Source organism: Rhinopithecus roxellana, chromosome 2 (genome assembly GCF_007565055.1).
Source record: "Rhinopithecus roxellana isolate Shanxi Qingling chromosome 2, ASM756505v1, whole genome shotgun sequence".
NCBI lineage: Eukaryota > Metazoa > Chordata > Mammalia > Primates > Cercopithecidae > Rhinopithecus > Rhinopithecus roxellana.
The window spans coordinates 183,912,519-183,930,383 of record NC_044550.1 but is presented as its reverse complement, the minus strand read 5'-3'; the positions used below and the strand labels follow the sequence as shown (position 1 = coordinate 183,930,383).

Genomic DNA, 17,865 nt, shown 5'->3' with positions numbered 1-17,865 from the left:
AAATTAGGGTTTGCAAATCTACCACTTTGTAAATGAGACAAGGTACATGTCAACATAGGTACAAATCTGCATATCTAGTTAGAAAATAATGGAGGAAACAGAGTTTTGTATAGCATTTTCATACTTAACAAGGCAGGTGAAGCTGAAAATGGAAATCTGATATATGAGAAGAGATCTTGGATTATGGTACCCAGGGGGAGTGGAACCCATCTACAAAGACAGAAGAAAACAGAAAGAATGATCTTCTGGGCCATCTGTTCCATTGCCTTTTTTCATTTATTAAAAGCTGCAAGAGAGATTGTTATCCAGAAAAGCATAATGATTGACAAAAATCAATCCAGTTTTTGAGTGAAAATTCTAATTTCTGCATTCTCAGACTTTAAGAACTAACCTGGAGCAAAGATGTCAAAAATTACACAAGTTGAAAATAAGTCCAATGTGCATACATGTAGGGCAAACCGGAGAAGAAAATCATGACTTGGCAGTGTATAGGCAGTCTAGGAGGAGAATAAGGATCACCAGAAAGATTCCCTTATTGAAAAAAAAAACAATTTTTTATTTTATTTTATTTTATTTTTTTTTACCATAGATGATCATTACTGCCTAAAGTTTTCCCACTTAGGGATTCATGCCACTGTGCTCAGGGTTTGTTCTCTACTAAAATATACCTACTCTATGGGAGGATATCATATATTAATTCCCATGAGATACAGAGTGATGTTGAAGATGGAATGCTGGATTTAATGCTGGGGGATTTTAATTAAAGTCTAGCCCTATTAGCCTGTATGACCATGGGCAAGGCCAGTTATTGAACTCTTTCGGAGTCTTCATTCCCTCATCTATAAAAAGAAGATGAAGGTGGACCTTTCAGGGTTGTTACGAGCATTAAATAAGATCATCAGATGTATTTGCTGTCTACTTACATGTCTATTCCATTATAAATAGTTTATCCAGATATTTCTGCATGTCACCTAGCAGAGTGTAGAGAAGTGAGTCAGATGGAGAAACACTCAGTGCCTTCATGAATAGGAGAGAAAATTCCAAACGTTGTGGTAGACAGAGCTGGAAACAGTTGAACAGCATCTCTGCTGTGCTTGGAACTGATCAGCAAGCGTGATGAAAGTTAAAAGTTGAATTACACACTTGGATGTTTCTGTAAAACTGTCTTTGGGATCTTCATCACCAGGAAGAGCCATCTTGAGCTTCTGGTCTTCAGCAACTAACTGACCCTTTTCATGTTGTAGAAGAGAGAGTACCACATTATACTGGAACGTCTTTAGCCAGTGGCCAAAGAGAGAAGGTTTTGGTATTTACTACATGTAGGATAGGTTAACCAAGCATTTTGTGGTTTTCCTTCAATTTTTCATTACTTTTTATTATCAGCTGTGAACTTTTTCTCTAACCTCCATGCATTACTTTAAAAATTGTCATTACATGTTAAAATTTGACACTACTAGGTCACTTTGAGGTATCATCACTGACTAATATGTTTTCTCTGCAGTCCCTGGGGCAAGCAGGCAGAAAGCCAGTGCTGTCATCCTGGAGCTGATAATACAGAAAAACAGTTCAGGGGCAAATAACACATCACAAGTAAAACAAAGAGGAGGAAAAGGGCCAGATTTCCAGAAATGGGGAGAAGAGCGTGTTTGAAAGAGTGTCACTAGCTAAAAAAATCCTAATCCTTTGAAATAATCAAAACCCTACAGAGGGTAAAACATGGAGGAAACGGAGCCCTTATTTCATCTAAATGACAGATGATGGCAGAGTAACTTAAAGTTATAGTCATTATTTGGTTATTTAAAAAATCCTTGTATAGCAGTGGGTGAGGTGGAGTTGTTTTGTCCCAACTCATGCCAATACTTCTGAGTTGAGAATTATGCACAGCTAATTCTCAATATGCATCTTACCCCACACCCCAATGTTATATCAACAAATGAGAAGAAAAAGAAATAATAGCAAGCATGATTATATCAAACAAACTATAGCTGCTTTTCATCTTCCTTTGCAGTCCACCTGCTACCCCTCACCAGCCTGCCTCTGAGAGGCGTCTCACCCTGCAGGCTCAATGACAGTGCCACACCATGTGAGGGCCCTGCACCACGGTGCACGACTGTTTAAGCAGGTGTTACTTCTCACACTTACGTAAAAATTTCAGCCTATTTTTGATTCTTCTCAGGACCTCTACTTGATTTTTTCGTGAAGAACGCCTTCTGAATGTTAATAGAAAAATTTATCTTTAAAGTGTTATAAAGTATAAAACATCATTTTCACAGATTATTTTAATAGCTTTATTGTTAGTATCCTCATTGTAATTCTACATTTAAAGAGTGTCATTCACATATGAAGCCAAGTCTATGGGAATTTTCTTCCCCTCTTAAGTTAAAAAAATTATAAGCCATTTCAGGTATTTTACCATGATGGGAAGTGAATTGGGAAAATGTAGCTCTATTTTTGGAGTCTCATTTTTATATTTAAAGGCATTCCTGAGCTGTGCGTGTTGGCAGATGTATCGGTCCTATTGTTTCTTACTTTTTATACGTTTTACATTTTCAAAATGATAATAACTTTTCTAGTCACAAAACTAATGCATGTTCATTTTAAAATAACCCGGAAAACTGTTACACGTAAAATTAAAAATAGTCACTAATCTAATCTCTCAGAGCTGTCCTCTCAGCATTTTTTTCTGTATAACTCTGTTTGCACATATATAATTGATTTTACAAAATGGGATCATACTACATCATTTTAGTCTTTTTTTTAAACATAATATAATATGAACCCTTTAATGTCATTACATAGAAATAAAAGCATTACTATAATGGCTGCAAAATATTCAATAAAGTATTCTTGGGCATTTAGATTGCCTTCAAGTTTTAATTATAAAGAAAAGTGAACATCTTTATTATATTGTTGTGAAATTATTTCTTTAGTATACATTTCTAATGGTAGAATATTCAAAAACTGTGAACATAGTACAGAGCTTTTGTACTGCATAGTCAATACTGCAACATTGTCATCAGAAATGGAATTGCCCATTGAATACCTTTCACGTCATGGGGGTTGATTCAACTTTTTAATTTTTATTCCTTTGACAAAAAGACCTCATAATTGGTCATATTTGTATGTTTATTTAAATTATCTTAATCTTGAAGTTGAATATTTATTTATGTATTTTTGATCCTTTGTATTTCTTTTAAGAATGTTTGTGATCTTCTGTTCTTTCTGTCACATTCTTCTGTCACATGGCCATCATTCTCTTGGTTTGCAAAAGCTCTGGATATATCAATTACTTTTTTTCTCTAGAGCTTAGTTTTTAAATAAAGAAAAATATTGTATGACATGGAGAAAGATCTAAACTTAGAGTCAGAAAACCTGGTTTTATATAGGAGTTTTGCCTCTAATCAGTCCATGTCTGTGGGCAAGTCACTATGGCCCTGTGTTCTCATCTGCGTAGCAAGAGGTTGAACTTCATGCTCCATGAAGTTCCTATCAGCTCTGCTATCATCTAGAGTTGGCACATTCTCTCCCTATTGGTAGCGTCTGTGGGATTTTGAACACTGAAGGCTTAATTTCAGTGTAGCTGTGAAACGTTACTGCCCCCACTTTCCTTTGAATGATTTTGTAGTTTATGCTTAAAGAGATCCCTATAATGTTGGCCGTTTTAATGGAAACATAATGAAGGGCATAATGCCACACAGATGTTTTAACCTGTTCTAACTGGTGATTTTCAGGCATTAGTAACAGAGGACCGGCTGTGCATATATAAAGATTGGTTTGAGATTTCAAGGGAGGGCGAGAATAGAGGGAGGCCCTGCCAGGAAGAGTAGATAAGAAACACTTTAGTCTACAACCCTGAAATTAGAGTAGGAGTTTGATAACACTTATAGGAGATATGGTGGGGCAGTTTGTTTGTTTTTCTGGTTCTTCTGTAAAAATGGACTTTCCACTTTAAAAGGACTTAAAGGAAAAGTAGAGGGGTTGTGTTTTGTAGGCACCTGATTATTTACTGTGGAAGAGAGGTTTAATTGTAATTACAGGATCAATTCTGAGAGTTTTATTGAGTGGGGTTTGTGTAGTTTAAAATACTCAGAGCTAAAAGCCATTCTCAAACCAAAACATTTCTATGGGAGAAACTTCCTACCTTGCCCAGATTCCTTAGCAAGTGGTCCCATGTTATGTAACATTTATGGCACCTCTGTGAGGCATGTGATGAAAATCCTGGATTCAGCCTCTGCTTGGCTTCCAAATAGCTGATTGTACACTGTGTGAATTGCCAGTTTCTAGCTATAGGTTGTGAGGCCAATTCTGTGAGTGCTTAGAAGATGGACTTTTGAGAAGTTCAGTCATGCCCAAGCAAAACTCCTTGAACATCTGTAACTTCTCTTTACAAAGAAGTGGGAATCCTTGGGAGATGCTGTTATCCTACCAGTACCCGTCAATTTTCTTGCCAACCTTTTAGAAAAGAATAGTTATTGTTCATTTCTCTACATTTATACACTAATGTTTGCCCAAGAGGAAAATATGAATGTGTGCTAGATGCATCCATGTGCCAGAAAGGGAGCCGTGGGATCCATTACTTTCATTCTGTGCAGAGGACAAAAGTTCTACTTGCATACATCGAGACAGACTCCTACCAATGCATATCTTGCACAGATTCTGTAATGTTTTGTCCTCAGCCCCATTCTGGCTGGAGATAAATGTTGGCCTGTCGTGAAGATGTAGAGTAGAATGCACCAGGCTTCATTTATGCTATACTGCTGACATGCTGACTTGTGAGAAAGAGGGTTTCTTATTTTTGATTGGAATAAGAACTTACCTTCCAGCAGAATGACCTGGGAGCAATTTCTATGAAACACACTCATCTTTCTGGTTAAAATCATATGAAAAACAGAGTAATAGAAACTTTACATTTTTTTTTTGGTAGTAAGACTAAGATATTAAAATTTCATTAAAAATTTCAGTCAGTTTATACTTTAAAATGTCCAGTGGAAATATATTGGAAAGTCTTTAGTTGGGTCTGAACAATAAGTCTCCTTTCTTAGAAAAGACCGTAACATAATTTTGTAGTTTAATCTTTCTTTCATTGGATTAACTGGTGTTCAAATGATCTGATATTGAGTATTGTTTTCTTTTACTGTATTCTATTATTAAGTACATATAACATTATAGAAGAATTTGGGAAAATAGATTTTAAAAATCAACAATGTCATTACTTTAAATTTTCTATACTCTTTTCAAGTTTTTAAATATCATTTTTATTTCTGATATACCTTTGCTATGAGTACATGAACTTTTTGACTCTTCCCCTTTTAATTGAAAAATATAAATTACTGACTTATTATGTTACAGAATAATCAGACTTATGTGAATACACCGTAACTGGGATTGAAAAAACATAAAATGAATAATATTTGTATCTCTGTCATCAATGCCAGTATCTGTGTACCCTGTATCTTTATCTTTTATATAAAATGGGAAATTGGAAATTTGGAAAACAATATCTTGATGTGAAATTTGAGGATAACATCCATAAAGTTAGAGTAAAAAAATAACTTGTGGTCTTGTGACTGAGTTTTGTTTTTTGCTTTTGTTTTGCTTTGTTTTTGTATCAGAGATGATCGTTGACCATCAGATTGAGACAGGCCTATTGAAACCTGAACTTAAGGATAAGGTGACCTATACTTTGCTCCGGAAGCACCGGCATCAAACCAAGAAATCCAACCTTCGGTCCCTGGCTGACATTGGGAAGACAGTCTCCAGTGCAAGTAGGATGTTTACCAACCCTGATAATGGTAATGCAGAGGCCAACTGGCTGCTGCTTTCTCTTACTTGTCTCACTTACCTTTACATCATCTCCTGTCATCTTTGTTTTAACCCTTCTCCATATTTCTTCTTTTCTTGCGTTCATATGCCATAGTCATTTCATGGTGATATTTTTAATCCAGTTGGGCAAGTTTGCAGTCTTGCTGGAAAGATTGCCGCAGTTGTTGTAGGCTGCTAATGCTATGGTGACTTGCTTACTCCATATACATCTATTCTGATTGATGGAGGTAGTTCAGTAGTAACTCTGTGATGAAACAATAGAATATTAGAGATGGGTCAGCAAATTTGTAGACTATTGAGTACCTCTGTCAATATGTTTTCAACATGGTGGTTTGCCAGAATTAGGAGGAGAATAGTAAGATGTGATAAATGCCTTGAAATCTCCTATCACAAAGTGTTTGCTTATATGTGAAATGGTCTCCAGTCTATATAAATGATGACTTCATCAAAGTAAGACTCAATATTATTTTTTACCTCTAATGAAACTCATCTGATTTTTGATATATGATAATGATAGGTCCAATAATAATTATTCAAGATGGGATATTAACCCCATTATTTAATGATAAGTAAGACACTGTATCCTATCTGTAGTTTATTGATTTACCAGAGTTTCCTGTAGAATGTCTATCTTTTGTATCATTGCCTTTGTTTCAAATAAATTTCATGATTGGAAGCAATCTGAGAAGGGAGAAGTCAGTTTTCATGAGGTATGGAAAATGAAGGTATGGTGGAAAGAAGCAGTAAGCATTGGGCTGATAGGGTTAGGTCTATCCTCCCATCCCACCCCCAGTCTTTCTTAGTATTAAGAGAGATGAGGCCGGGCACGGTGGCTCATGCCTGTAATCCCAGCCCTTTGGGAGGCCAAGATGGGCGGATCACGAGGTCAGGAGATGGAGACCATCCTGGCTAACACGGTGAAACCCCATCTCTACTAAAAAATTACAAAAAATTAACTGGGTGTGGTGGCACACACCTGTAGTCCCAGCTACTTGGGAGGGTGAGGCCAGAGAATTGCTTGAACCCACGAGGCAGAGGTTGCAGTGAGCCAAGATCATGTCACTGCACTTCAGCCTGGACTACAGAGCGAGACTCCATCTGAGAAAAAAAAAAAAAAAAGAGAGAGAGAGAGATGAGTAGATAAGGGTGATTCTAATTCACTGCCCTCAGCTGCACTTTCAGAATAACATAAAACCAGTTGATGTGGAAAAAGTTGGAGTAACTGAATTACAACGCAGCCACTCCATTTCTGGAAATGGGTTTTCTCTTCTTAGTATTAAAGGTAACTGTTGGCTGGAAGAATGCTGCTAGCAGATTTTTCTGTGGTATATTTTTTAGACAAAACTGGTTATGTGCAAATAATTAAAATAAAATACTTTTTATAAAAAATTTACAAAAGAGAATTGAATCTGCAGTATTTCTACTACAATTTGATGGTTCTACTGTTACCTAGAATATTGCTGCTGATGGGAAATGTTTTGGTTTTTGTGTCTCCCCTCGCTTTTTTTTTTGTTGTTTTAATTGTGTTTTTGGGGAAAGGGACTACTTAATGGCTAGAAAGTTATAGAATGAGTAGTTTATTATAACTGATGTCACAAATATTTTATTTAACAATGTGTATTTTTGAAATTATGGCAATTAAAGTTGAAGTTACTCTTTTATTTCTTATTTAATAATCCACTTTCTCATGTGAAATGAAATCCCAGTATTTGGTGATTTAATTATTTTATCATGGGGTTGGGGGAAGTATAAAGAAGTGAAAAAGTGCATTGTTTTCAAATATTGCTATATTTTCAAAAAGAAGAGGAATGAATATGGCATGCAGGAGGCTTTCTACCAGTATGGTGAACTTTATTTCCGTGGAACTGCAGGCGGATTAGAAATTAGGAACAGATGGATCTTGGCAGCCAGATTCTTGTGCTTTAGGAGAAAGTATTTGGATGAGTTAATATCGCTTGCCATTCAATCTTTCATTCTATCTGTAGATCTGTGTACTTCAGAGAAAAGTTGAAATTGCCTTTGTCATCCACCTTTTCACTTGTGAGATGTTATATATGCTGGGCAGAAAGCAAATAGGAAGGGCAGGCAGTTCTTTTCCAGTTCTTCAGCTGATCAGCTTACCCTCTGAAGCATGGAATATGATTAGACCTTTTAAAACATGTTGTTATTGGCCTTAATGCTACCTAACTTCTTTTAAATATCCAGAGGCAAGATTTAGCTTTGAGAGATCTTTTAGCAATGAATTTTGTACGCCTTCAAGGTACATTCTTATAAATTATCAAATGGCAAATTTTTGGCTTTCTAGAGGTGCTTGTTCTTAACTGGAAAGTTTGCAGAGTTACCTTTATATGTTAGGGTTTAATTACTTAATATCTTTAAAAACTATGAAATGTTCTTAGAATAAATTTCTAAACAAATGTTCTTAGAATAAATTTCCAAATACAATTTCTAATAAATGAATGTTCTTAGTTTAAATTTCTATGTAAAAATTATAGAACTACTGTAGGTAGAATTTATTGCTATAGTTTTAATAGACCACAATCTTTCAATCTGTTGTAGTTGGAGCTAGATTCTAATATCTCCATGTAAAACTTAGATAAATGTGTATACCTTTGTCTTCATATCATAGGCTATAAAATATACTCAGTGACATTGCCAACTTTAGTTATAGCTAGCAACAATGTAATAAATAACTGAAATTTATAGAGATAACTTCAGAGTTGTGAATTTTTTCATTTCCCGGTGGTGTACTGGAGCGAGCTCTAATCTACTCAGGAGGGCCAGTTGTTATCAGGGATTTGCAAGCTGGTTGTTAAATACAGCTACTATTACAAATTAAATTATATAAGCATACAATTAAATAATTATATTAAAACAAAGATAATAAATACTGAAAATTTACTATTTTCTGCCTGTTTCACTATATTTTACTGTAGTCTGTGCTCTTAAGGTTATTTGTATCTACTGTGTCTGTATGGTGGCAGAAATGCTGTAAAACAGTGTGCCATTGTGCATCTCTTTCCAGCTCTGCATTCAGTGACTATATCGGTACTTGAAATGGGCCGTTATGGTAGTATTTACCCCATAGAAACCAGCAAATGCTACAAATTAGGGCTTAATTTTTAAATTTTTTTTGGTCATTTGTCTCTAGGCTAAAAGAAGTGATGGAGAAAATGCTAATAACATAGATTACATTTAAAAGTGTAAAGTGTCCATAGCTGTTAAAAGGAATAGCAGAAAAAAGTTGAAGAACATTTTTTTCAGTAATCAAAAACTGTTATCTGATTTAGGAAAAGAATCACCCACAGCATTGACAAATAGATGAAGTCTGACATATTCAATCTTCATTATTTCACTTTTGTCTTACTGGTTAACATACATAGTAATATTAATCAACAAATGTCACAAATATTTGTTGGATATTTGATGGATGTTGGAACTATACTCATTTGCCAGTTGCGACCATATGTTAGCTACTGATGTAAGAGTTTGACCAAGATCAACTAAAGTATTGTATGAGAATCAACTAACTATATGCAATTTACAATACAGTATTGTATATTTTATTAGTATTTATATAAGGTGTGTTACATATTGTTGTAGGACTTTTCCTTAGTTCAGTTAAAGATGGGGTCCTTGTCACCACCATGAAAAATTAGGCTTGCAGACCATTTGAAGAGTGAGAAAAATGGAATTTATTGGGCAAAAAGGAAAAAAAGGGAAGCAGAGACTCTCAGCAGAGCGAGAGTCCTGGTAGCACAGGCTTCTGCCTTGCAGATTGAATTCCATGTACCACCCGGGAGGAGGAGGGCCGGGCTTCTCCCCACTGCAAACGGAGCGAACTTCCCAAGGCTCCACCCCAGTGCACACTCCTCCCAGTGCACAGGCCAGTGGGAGTTTCTCCAGGAACCCCTTTATACTTGGTTGTCACAATATCCTTTATATCAGTAAAATTCAACACATACGCATGCACACACACTCACACATTGATATGTAAAGATGTTTTTTTCCCCTGGAAACTGGTTTTCAAATATTTACTGGCATATCCACTATCAGCACACTACTGTCTTTATTCCTAGCTAAAGACTAACTCTCATCTTTTAGCATCCTGGTATGGCTTGGGGTTCAAGACGATTTTATGTTTTTAAAAAGCAGCAAAAAACATTTTTTATCTGTAATAAATCGGGGAACAATGAAGAGAGCTTTCAAAATGCTAATTATTGTGAAATTGCTACTTGTCTGAGACATGTGTAAATTCTATGGGCATGTCTGCCAGGTACTAAATTTTAGGCAAGTGCTATCATTTCTCAATATATTAATTGAGGCCTTTCTATAATGTTGCATGAAGAAATTAATGAGGTTTTAGGTCATTCTGGTGTTGGATTTTTCTTTACCTACTTTTTATTTCTCACTATTGTTTTAGGTTGAACTATATGAAATTGTAATTTTTGTGGGTAAAATTACGTTGTCAGCAGTTTCATATGATTCTACCTAATGATTTGGTCTGAGATACTTAGCTAATAATTCTGTATTATTTTAGAGCATTATGAAAAAATAATGTTTAAGCCTGGAAATATTGCTTGATAGCATTTTAAAAATAAAGATGTATTTAGTTTGCTTTTCATTAGAAAGCAAAAGTAAATTTTATTCTTAATTGGTATTCATTCAATAAATATTTAGTAAGATGTTTATGACAAGGTTAACAGCTGCATTTTAAAAAGTCATGATTTATAAGATGAGCCATTTTTTTAATGTACCATTTAAATGGATACTTTTTATGTGTATTGTCTTATCCCAAAGCTTGCAAGAGATGGTTGAGACCTGATTTTAAGGACCCAAACCAGTGAGGAGCCTGAATTTGAGTATTTGCCTTTTACTATCTTTGTAGAAAGTTGGGTAAAGCCATCATCGACCTGTCCCTGATTTTCTCCTGACTTCCTCATTTTTTCTCCCTAGATTACCATAAAGATCAGTTCCTTGCCTTCCAAGGTCTGGGAGTATAGATGCCCTTTATTGAGAATTGGCTTTAGTAATCTAATTGGATCTAGACTATAGATTTCATTTTTACTTAATCTAATTTTATGACCTCACTTTGTATTAGTGAAAAGTTTTTCTTTTTTCAATAAAAACATGGAAAGGTAATTTAGTAGTTGCTTTTGATGTCTGTAAAAGAGAGATAATAAAGAATAAGAAAAAATATATAAAATGTTTCGAGTGGTAATTGGCACATAGTAATCACTCCACAAATGTTAGTAAATTATACACAATATGTTTAAGCACAATTAGGGAAGAAAAATCTTATATTGAGTAGGAGTGGTTTCTGGAATGATACTTGCTCTGTAGCTTACTGTTTGAGAAGAAACTAGCAGATATAGTGCTGATTTATTCCCTCTGCCCTTTGTTAAGTGATGCCAATAGTCTTTCATTAGCAATGGGAGGTGACGAAGACCTTTCTCATCATAGCCCTCTTACAGAGTAATTTGTTCCCTTCATTGGTTTTATCTTTTGCTAAATGGGTGTCAGGGGAGTCCTAAATCACACTGGAAATCCAAGACTTGGTAAAGTTGTCCCACCAGGGAGATAAGGAGCTAGAGACAGTGGCAGCTCCAAGGAGAGCGGCTGGCCCCTAGACCTCTTGGTGCTTTCCCCATGCCTTCTCCTGGTGCCTGTGGTCTCCTCCATATTTGTAGGCACCCCGGGCCTGCTCCTGCTAGAACTTCTGCATCTTATCTTCAATTTACCACCATTTTCCTCTTTTTTAATTTAAATATGAGAAATGTAATCCACTTGCTCTCATTATGGGTTGCCACTACTTACTCCTGAATCTGGATTCCTCTGTTTAAGGTTATCTGTCAGGCGGGATGCCACTTCCTAGCTGTCTCCCACATTGCTGGTTTAACATCAGCAATGTGCTGGATATAAACACACACACCTTTAGGTATTTTTGAAAGCATAGTCTATTGCTGTTACCTACAGTAACAGATAGTCATTTGCAATGCAGAACAAACAATGGAAAGAAATCAATTTTTTATGTTAATAGTAATTTTAGGCTCCAGTGAAATATAAGCGATATTAGTTGGGCTCTTGTTGCATTGCATCTGATTTGAGATTAGGCCCATTTTAACCATTTGGTTTGGTATTAGATCCAGCTGCCTTGACACTGGCTTATATTGGATCTGGCTGGGACCACCACCAGGTCTGGTAGCTTGAGAAGTTCCCTTGAGAAATTCTTCGCCTTTTACCTGCACTTTGGATCCCAGCTTGCCCATTTGTCTCAGGATGGGTTTTTCTGCTTTCCAGGCCATCCCCCCAACTGCCCCATACCCTTGAATTCAGACGTGGTCCCTTAATCAATGTGTAAGGCAGATATTTCCCTAACTTGCTTCTGAAGCTGGCCATCATGCTTCTCTAGTTCTCAGATAGATCAGTTGACATCTTGCAACTCTCAGGCCCACATCACCTTAAGGTTAGAATCATCTTCCTGCTTGCCTTTCTGCATACGATTAAGTCTTTCCTAAAAGCAACAGCATACATCGAACTGTTTTGTTCAGGACTCTCATTTTCTGTTCATTTTCATAGCACAGATGAATGTCCTGACCAGAGCCCAAATCACGATCAAACTCTCCCACCTGAGAATAAGTGAGCCAATCTATGGAAAGTTGCTAGCAAAGTGCCTGAATGAAATCCTGTTCCTTAATAACAGTAATTATTATGGTTATTGTGATTATGGCATTTCTAATTCATCCATCAGGCACCATTCTTATTTTCTTATTTTCCTTTTCTTTCTCCAGGCAGATGACTGATTTTCCAAATGTATAATGTGCAGATCTTTAAATAAACAGCACATTTTTCTCCATGGGTCATTCCCTCTCAGTATTTGCTAATGTATTCCACTCTTTATAGCAATGAAGAGTCGGGCTTAAGACATATAACACAAGTGGGTATGTAGTTGTTTGACATTGAAGGCCTACTTTGTAATCTTCTTGAAGACATGGGACCATCATTTCCAGAGGTTTCATTCAATTCTTGAGCTAATGTTTAGTAGCAGTGTGGTTATGAGCAATTTACATAATCTCTTTGAGCTTCAGTTTTTATATCTGTAAAATAAGGGTAGTAATGTCTTATTCTGTGCATATAACCAGGAATAAATGAGATACCTTTGTGAAAATTATTAAATAAGCAAAATGTGAGATGCCATTGTGCTTTAGTGCATTCATACTGCTATAACAAAGTACCTTAGATTGGGTAATTTAAAAACCATAGAAATTTACTGCTCACAATTCTGGAGGCTGGCAAGTCCAAGATCAAGGTGCCAGCAGATTTAGCGCCTGGTGGGGGCCCTTTCCTCATAGATGGTGTGTTCTATGGATCTTCACAAGGTAGAAGGGGCAGACAGATTCCTTTAAGCCTTTCAGGAGAGCATGAATCCCATTCCGGAGGGTAGTGTTGTCTTGACTTAATCACTACAAAGCCTTCACCTTTTAATACTATTGCATTGGAGATTAGGCTTCAACATGAGAATTTTGGGGAGACACAAACATTCAGATCATAGCACACTGTAAGGAACAACTATTATTCAGAAATATTTTAAGGGGAAAATTTAGTGACTTTCAGCTTTAAAATTGAGGACAGAACCTCAATTCACTACCATTATTTTGCATTTTATTATTTTCTGTTTCTCTCCATTTTTTGCCTACTACTTCATTTATATGAAAATATTCTTGGAGTTTTATTTTTAAAATAGTGCTACTTTCATTATCGACTTTGCAGATGCCAAATAATACATAATGAGTTGTCACTCATGGGCTTTCTAGTATTTTTAAATTTAGAGTATAAAGATTGATCATTATGTCTAAGTAATGACAGTTTGAGCTATCAAGAAATAATATGTGTACAGCAAGATGTTACCATGTAATAAACATATTTTTAAATTTTACTAGTTGTCAGTCTGTTTTATACAGTTAGGGTCTGTGAGAGAGTAAAAGAACTGAAATGATTCTCTTTGCCTCTATTCTACCACATGTGAGTACTTTTTTCTTCATTCCCCTTTCCTGGAGAACTCATGTATTGTGAGGACACTGAACTGATTTGCTGCTGTCAACCCTAAGTAAATCTTCTTCCAAGGCTTGGTTTCCTTAATAGAGCCACCCTTACCAAGTTTTTTGTATTCCCAAGCCCCATGTTGCTCTGGGAGCAATAGAAGTGTAGGTGCAGATCTGGGACCACATCCTGCTCCCTGTGAAAGAGATATAGGAGAGGGAAGGACAGGGAAAAGTAAGGAGAGAAGGGTAAGCAAGATAGAGACATAAAATGTGAGCACCACGGGCTCATTTAAAGTAGGGATAAATTAAGATCTTCCAAGAATGACTAAGCATGCCTCATTCTACTCAACTCCTGTATCCATAGAAATACAAAGGACGAAAAGGAGATCTTTCTAGGTTTGTGAACCCAATTTCTTAAAAACCACACTTTGAATTTAAAGTAGGCCAGGATTTCTGTCTTTAGTGTTTTCCAACACTCTTCAAGATGTTGAACAAAGGAAATGTCATTCCATTAATGATGTTAGTAGTAGCAATAATAATAATGCCTCACATTACTTTAGCACCTGCTATGCATTGGGTATTGTTCTTCATGGCAGCTCTAATGTATATATCATTTCAGATGAAAAACCTGAAAGTCTGAAATAACTTGTCTAAGCATAGTAAATGTAGGAACCCAGTGTGCTTAATAATCATATGCTAATTCAACCACAAGAGGATGAGCTTCCTCAACCATAATTTATTTCCCACACATCACCAAGTCGAGGTCTCATATGTAATAATGTGATGATGAAGGGCTCTAGAGGCCATTCTACATCTAAGCAACAAAACACACAAAACATGGCAGACAGTGGGGTGTCTTTATTGGCTTTCCAAATGGAGATTTCTAGGCAACATGTTTCGTGTGTTTAGGTGAAATGCTGGTATACTTTTGGGTTAAATTTCTTGTCTAAATAGCAGTGCAGAATGCATAGGAAGTGTTCGATGACTATTTGAACACATGGCATTGCAATCCCAAAAGAGTCCTAAAACTTCACTATGAATAAAATTTATTTTCTTCTTAATAGGATGGTTTAAAAAAAGCATTTTTCTGGAGTTTTTTTTTTTTTTTTTTTTTTCTGTGTGTGTGTGTGTGTGTGAGGGTATCTATTTGCTTGATTCAAGAAGAGACACCCTCACATGAACAGATTTAGGATTGATGGTTTTGGACAAGTTGATTCTCAAGGGGAACATGGGTCATGTAAAAAAAAAAAATTCCTCACATCTTTTTCTACAGTCTAGATATTGGATACCATCACTCAAAAGCCTTTGGAGCTATATCTTTCCTCATCAGGTTGTGGTAATAGAAACCATTTTCTACCTTCTTTATACCTGAAGTTAGGCAAAAGTGATTTAAAAGAGAATATGTAAGATAATAGCAAGGCTAAGCTGTTTATTTTGTAGCTGAAGTGTCAAAGAGGTACAATGAAAGCATTATGTAGACAAGGCATACATAATATATTATGACCATGGTATAATTGCAGAAAGTTCTGCTCTGGCTTTGGGAATGACTTCTCAAAATTTGATATTTGGAGTTAATTTATGAAGGGAAAGAAAGCAACATGAAAGGGTTACAGAGTTTGTATCTCCTCCTGCACAGAAGTACACAGAGGGTCCAACAAATGAAAATGTAGACATTTGCCAATATAAGTAATGGATGCTGTGCAAGTCCCAGCTTTCATGAGGGTATGCTGCCAGATGGCTCCAGTCAGGCTTTGCTAAAACACAGGTGCCGAGTCTCTCTGGGCAGTTCCATTTTCATGCCTGTCTTTGGAGCCAGGTTCTTTGCTGGTGAGTGCCAGGCTCCATTCCACTGCCCCCTTGATGGTGAGGCTCTGTCTCAATGGAGGCTGTATATGCAAAAAGAAATTTCCAGCTTTAGTTCTCAACAAAACACTGACAGGTTGAGGGAAGTAGAGGAGAGAGAAGCTGCTGGGGAACGTTAGTTATCAGCATGAGTTTTGGAGAAGCTGCTGACTTCCTGTACTCATGTTAGAGGCAAGCCATGGTATCAGTGATAAAATTTGGGTACCTGCATACACATTTAGAAGCTAAAGGAATATGAATTCTCATTCTAAAGAAATTAGAAGCTAAAGGACATGTCTTCTTTTGAAGAAGTTTCCTTTGTATTATCAGTTTCTGTCAGTTCTCACTGATCTGGCATTTCACTGGGTCCTTGCCTGGACCTAGATAAATGTTTACCAGTTGTTTAGCCTAATTCATTTAATTTAGCTAAGTCTGCAGGAATATTGGCTCTTTAAGCGGATCACTTAGTTGTCAAAAGAAATAGGAGGCAAAACTTGGTCAGTATGATAATATACATTTCTAAATGTCTCCCTCTTAACAGAAGCAATTTGGGAACAATCTCAACCCGTTCATTTCTCTTTTTCATTTTTCTTAGTGCAATAAAAACTTGCAAAGAACTTCAATTATGGGAAACAATTAAAAATTCAGATTGCAAAGAGAAGACATCAGATTTGCCTCAAACAGGTGCTGGCACAGATGGCCTGCTCACAAGTCCTGGCTTTATTTACAGCTTTTAAACACAGACAGATAAATTGACAAAAATGTTTCTCGATTTTATAACGTGCTGAATGCCCAAATTTGGCTATAAACTTATATTAGTTTGTAAATGATTTACTTTAAGCTTTGACCTCCCAAGTCATCAGTATTCTTAAAAAGACCATTTGTCTCCCCTGTTGTTTGCACACTTATGTGAATAGATTATCTCCTATTTGCTATTGGTTGGATATGCCTTGTTTACTGCCTTGATCATTTAATGATTGTCTTTATTAAGTCAAATTGCATGTAGTCTGATGGCTAGATATTTCCAACCTCATTGTGATTCCTTAAAGGATAATTATGCTGTCTATATTTTACTAGCCTTGGAGCATGGCATAGGAATAGCAAAATAAATGACATGGATCCCAAATGAAACTATCTTCGGGAAGAAGTTGATGGCGTTGTTTCATCCAGGTGATAAAATGTATCCAGAGGAACAATACTGTATATTTAGCCTGCAGTATTATTTAATCTTTGCTGTGGTCTAAGATTTGGCATAGGTGCACCAAAGGTTAAAATGTTCAAATTAAAGTGAGTATTAAAGGGCACCAGAAAATGAGGACTAACATACATCCTTAAATTGGCTTATATTAAAGTATTAATTTATCCGTACCCCAGTCCCATGTTTCTGAAGGGCTGAAAAACAGAGGAAATTGAGATCCAACTCTGTATTCATCAAGGAAAATATTTCGGAAGTGAAAGTATGAAATGTTGCTTTCTGCATTTGTGCATAAGATCCATAGATGTATCTGTTGAGTAGATCATAAGAAAGCTGCTTACTAATATGACACCCTGCACCCTATGCTTTACAAAGCTGTATGTAACTTCCCTCTGTGTGTGCTTATGTGGTTCATAATTATTAACAATCTTGATCTTACATCCTGAGATTACTGTTTATTATGTAAAGCTTTCTTCTTCTGGATATAATTTATGTTTTGTGTATTAGAACTGCAGGGTGGATCATCCATTGGTATTTGGGGAACTATAATGATTGAATGTAATTTTTTAGACTTTTTCATTCTTTGCTGGGATTCATGTCATCTAAGGGTGCAGGACATGGGAGGGGGTGTGTGTCTTTGTAATATGTCATTGTTCTCCTTTAACCCGCTTGTGTGATTTGCTTTAGTATTTTCTCTTCTTAATTAATGCTTCCATCCTCATCCTTGCTGTGGCTGCTCATGTGTCCTCCTCCTCCTCCTGTCTTCTGCTTCTGACACTAAAGCCCGCAGCCCGCTTGAGAACTCAGTGCCCTGCCTAGCAACCCGCACCTTGGATGATGACCCCCGAGTGCGGCGCACTCCCAGCGTGGGATGGCTAAGTAAGTCGATGGCTGGGGAAAGGGCAAGGAAGGTGGCGGTGGTCGGGAGAGGGAGGGCAGGAAGATCAGGCTCATGGTTACTGA

General features: G+C 36.5%; 1 protein-coding gene across 1 annotated transcript in view; it reads left to right on the top strand.

The window, feature by feature from the left end:
- The window catches only part of SLC4A4 (solute carrier family 4 member 4), a 400,518-nt gene that overhangs the window by 175,826 nt on the left and 206,827 nt on the right, over positions 1-17,865 (top strand). Inside the window, exon 6 of the mRNA XM_010384086.2 lies at positions 5,613-5,792. Coding sequence (XP_010382388.1) covers positions 5,613-5,792 — 180 coding nt within the window. The remainder of the gene's footprint in view (positions 1-5,612; positions 5,793-17,865) is intronic.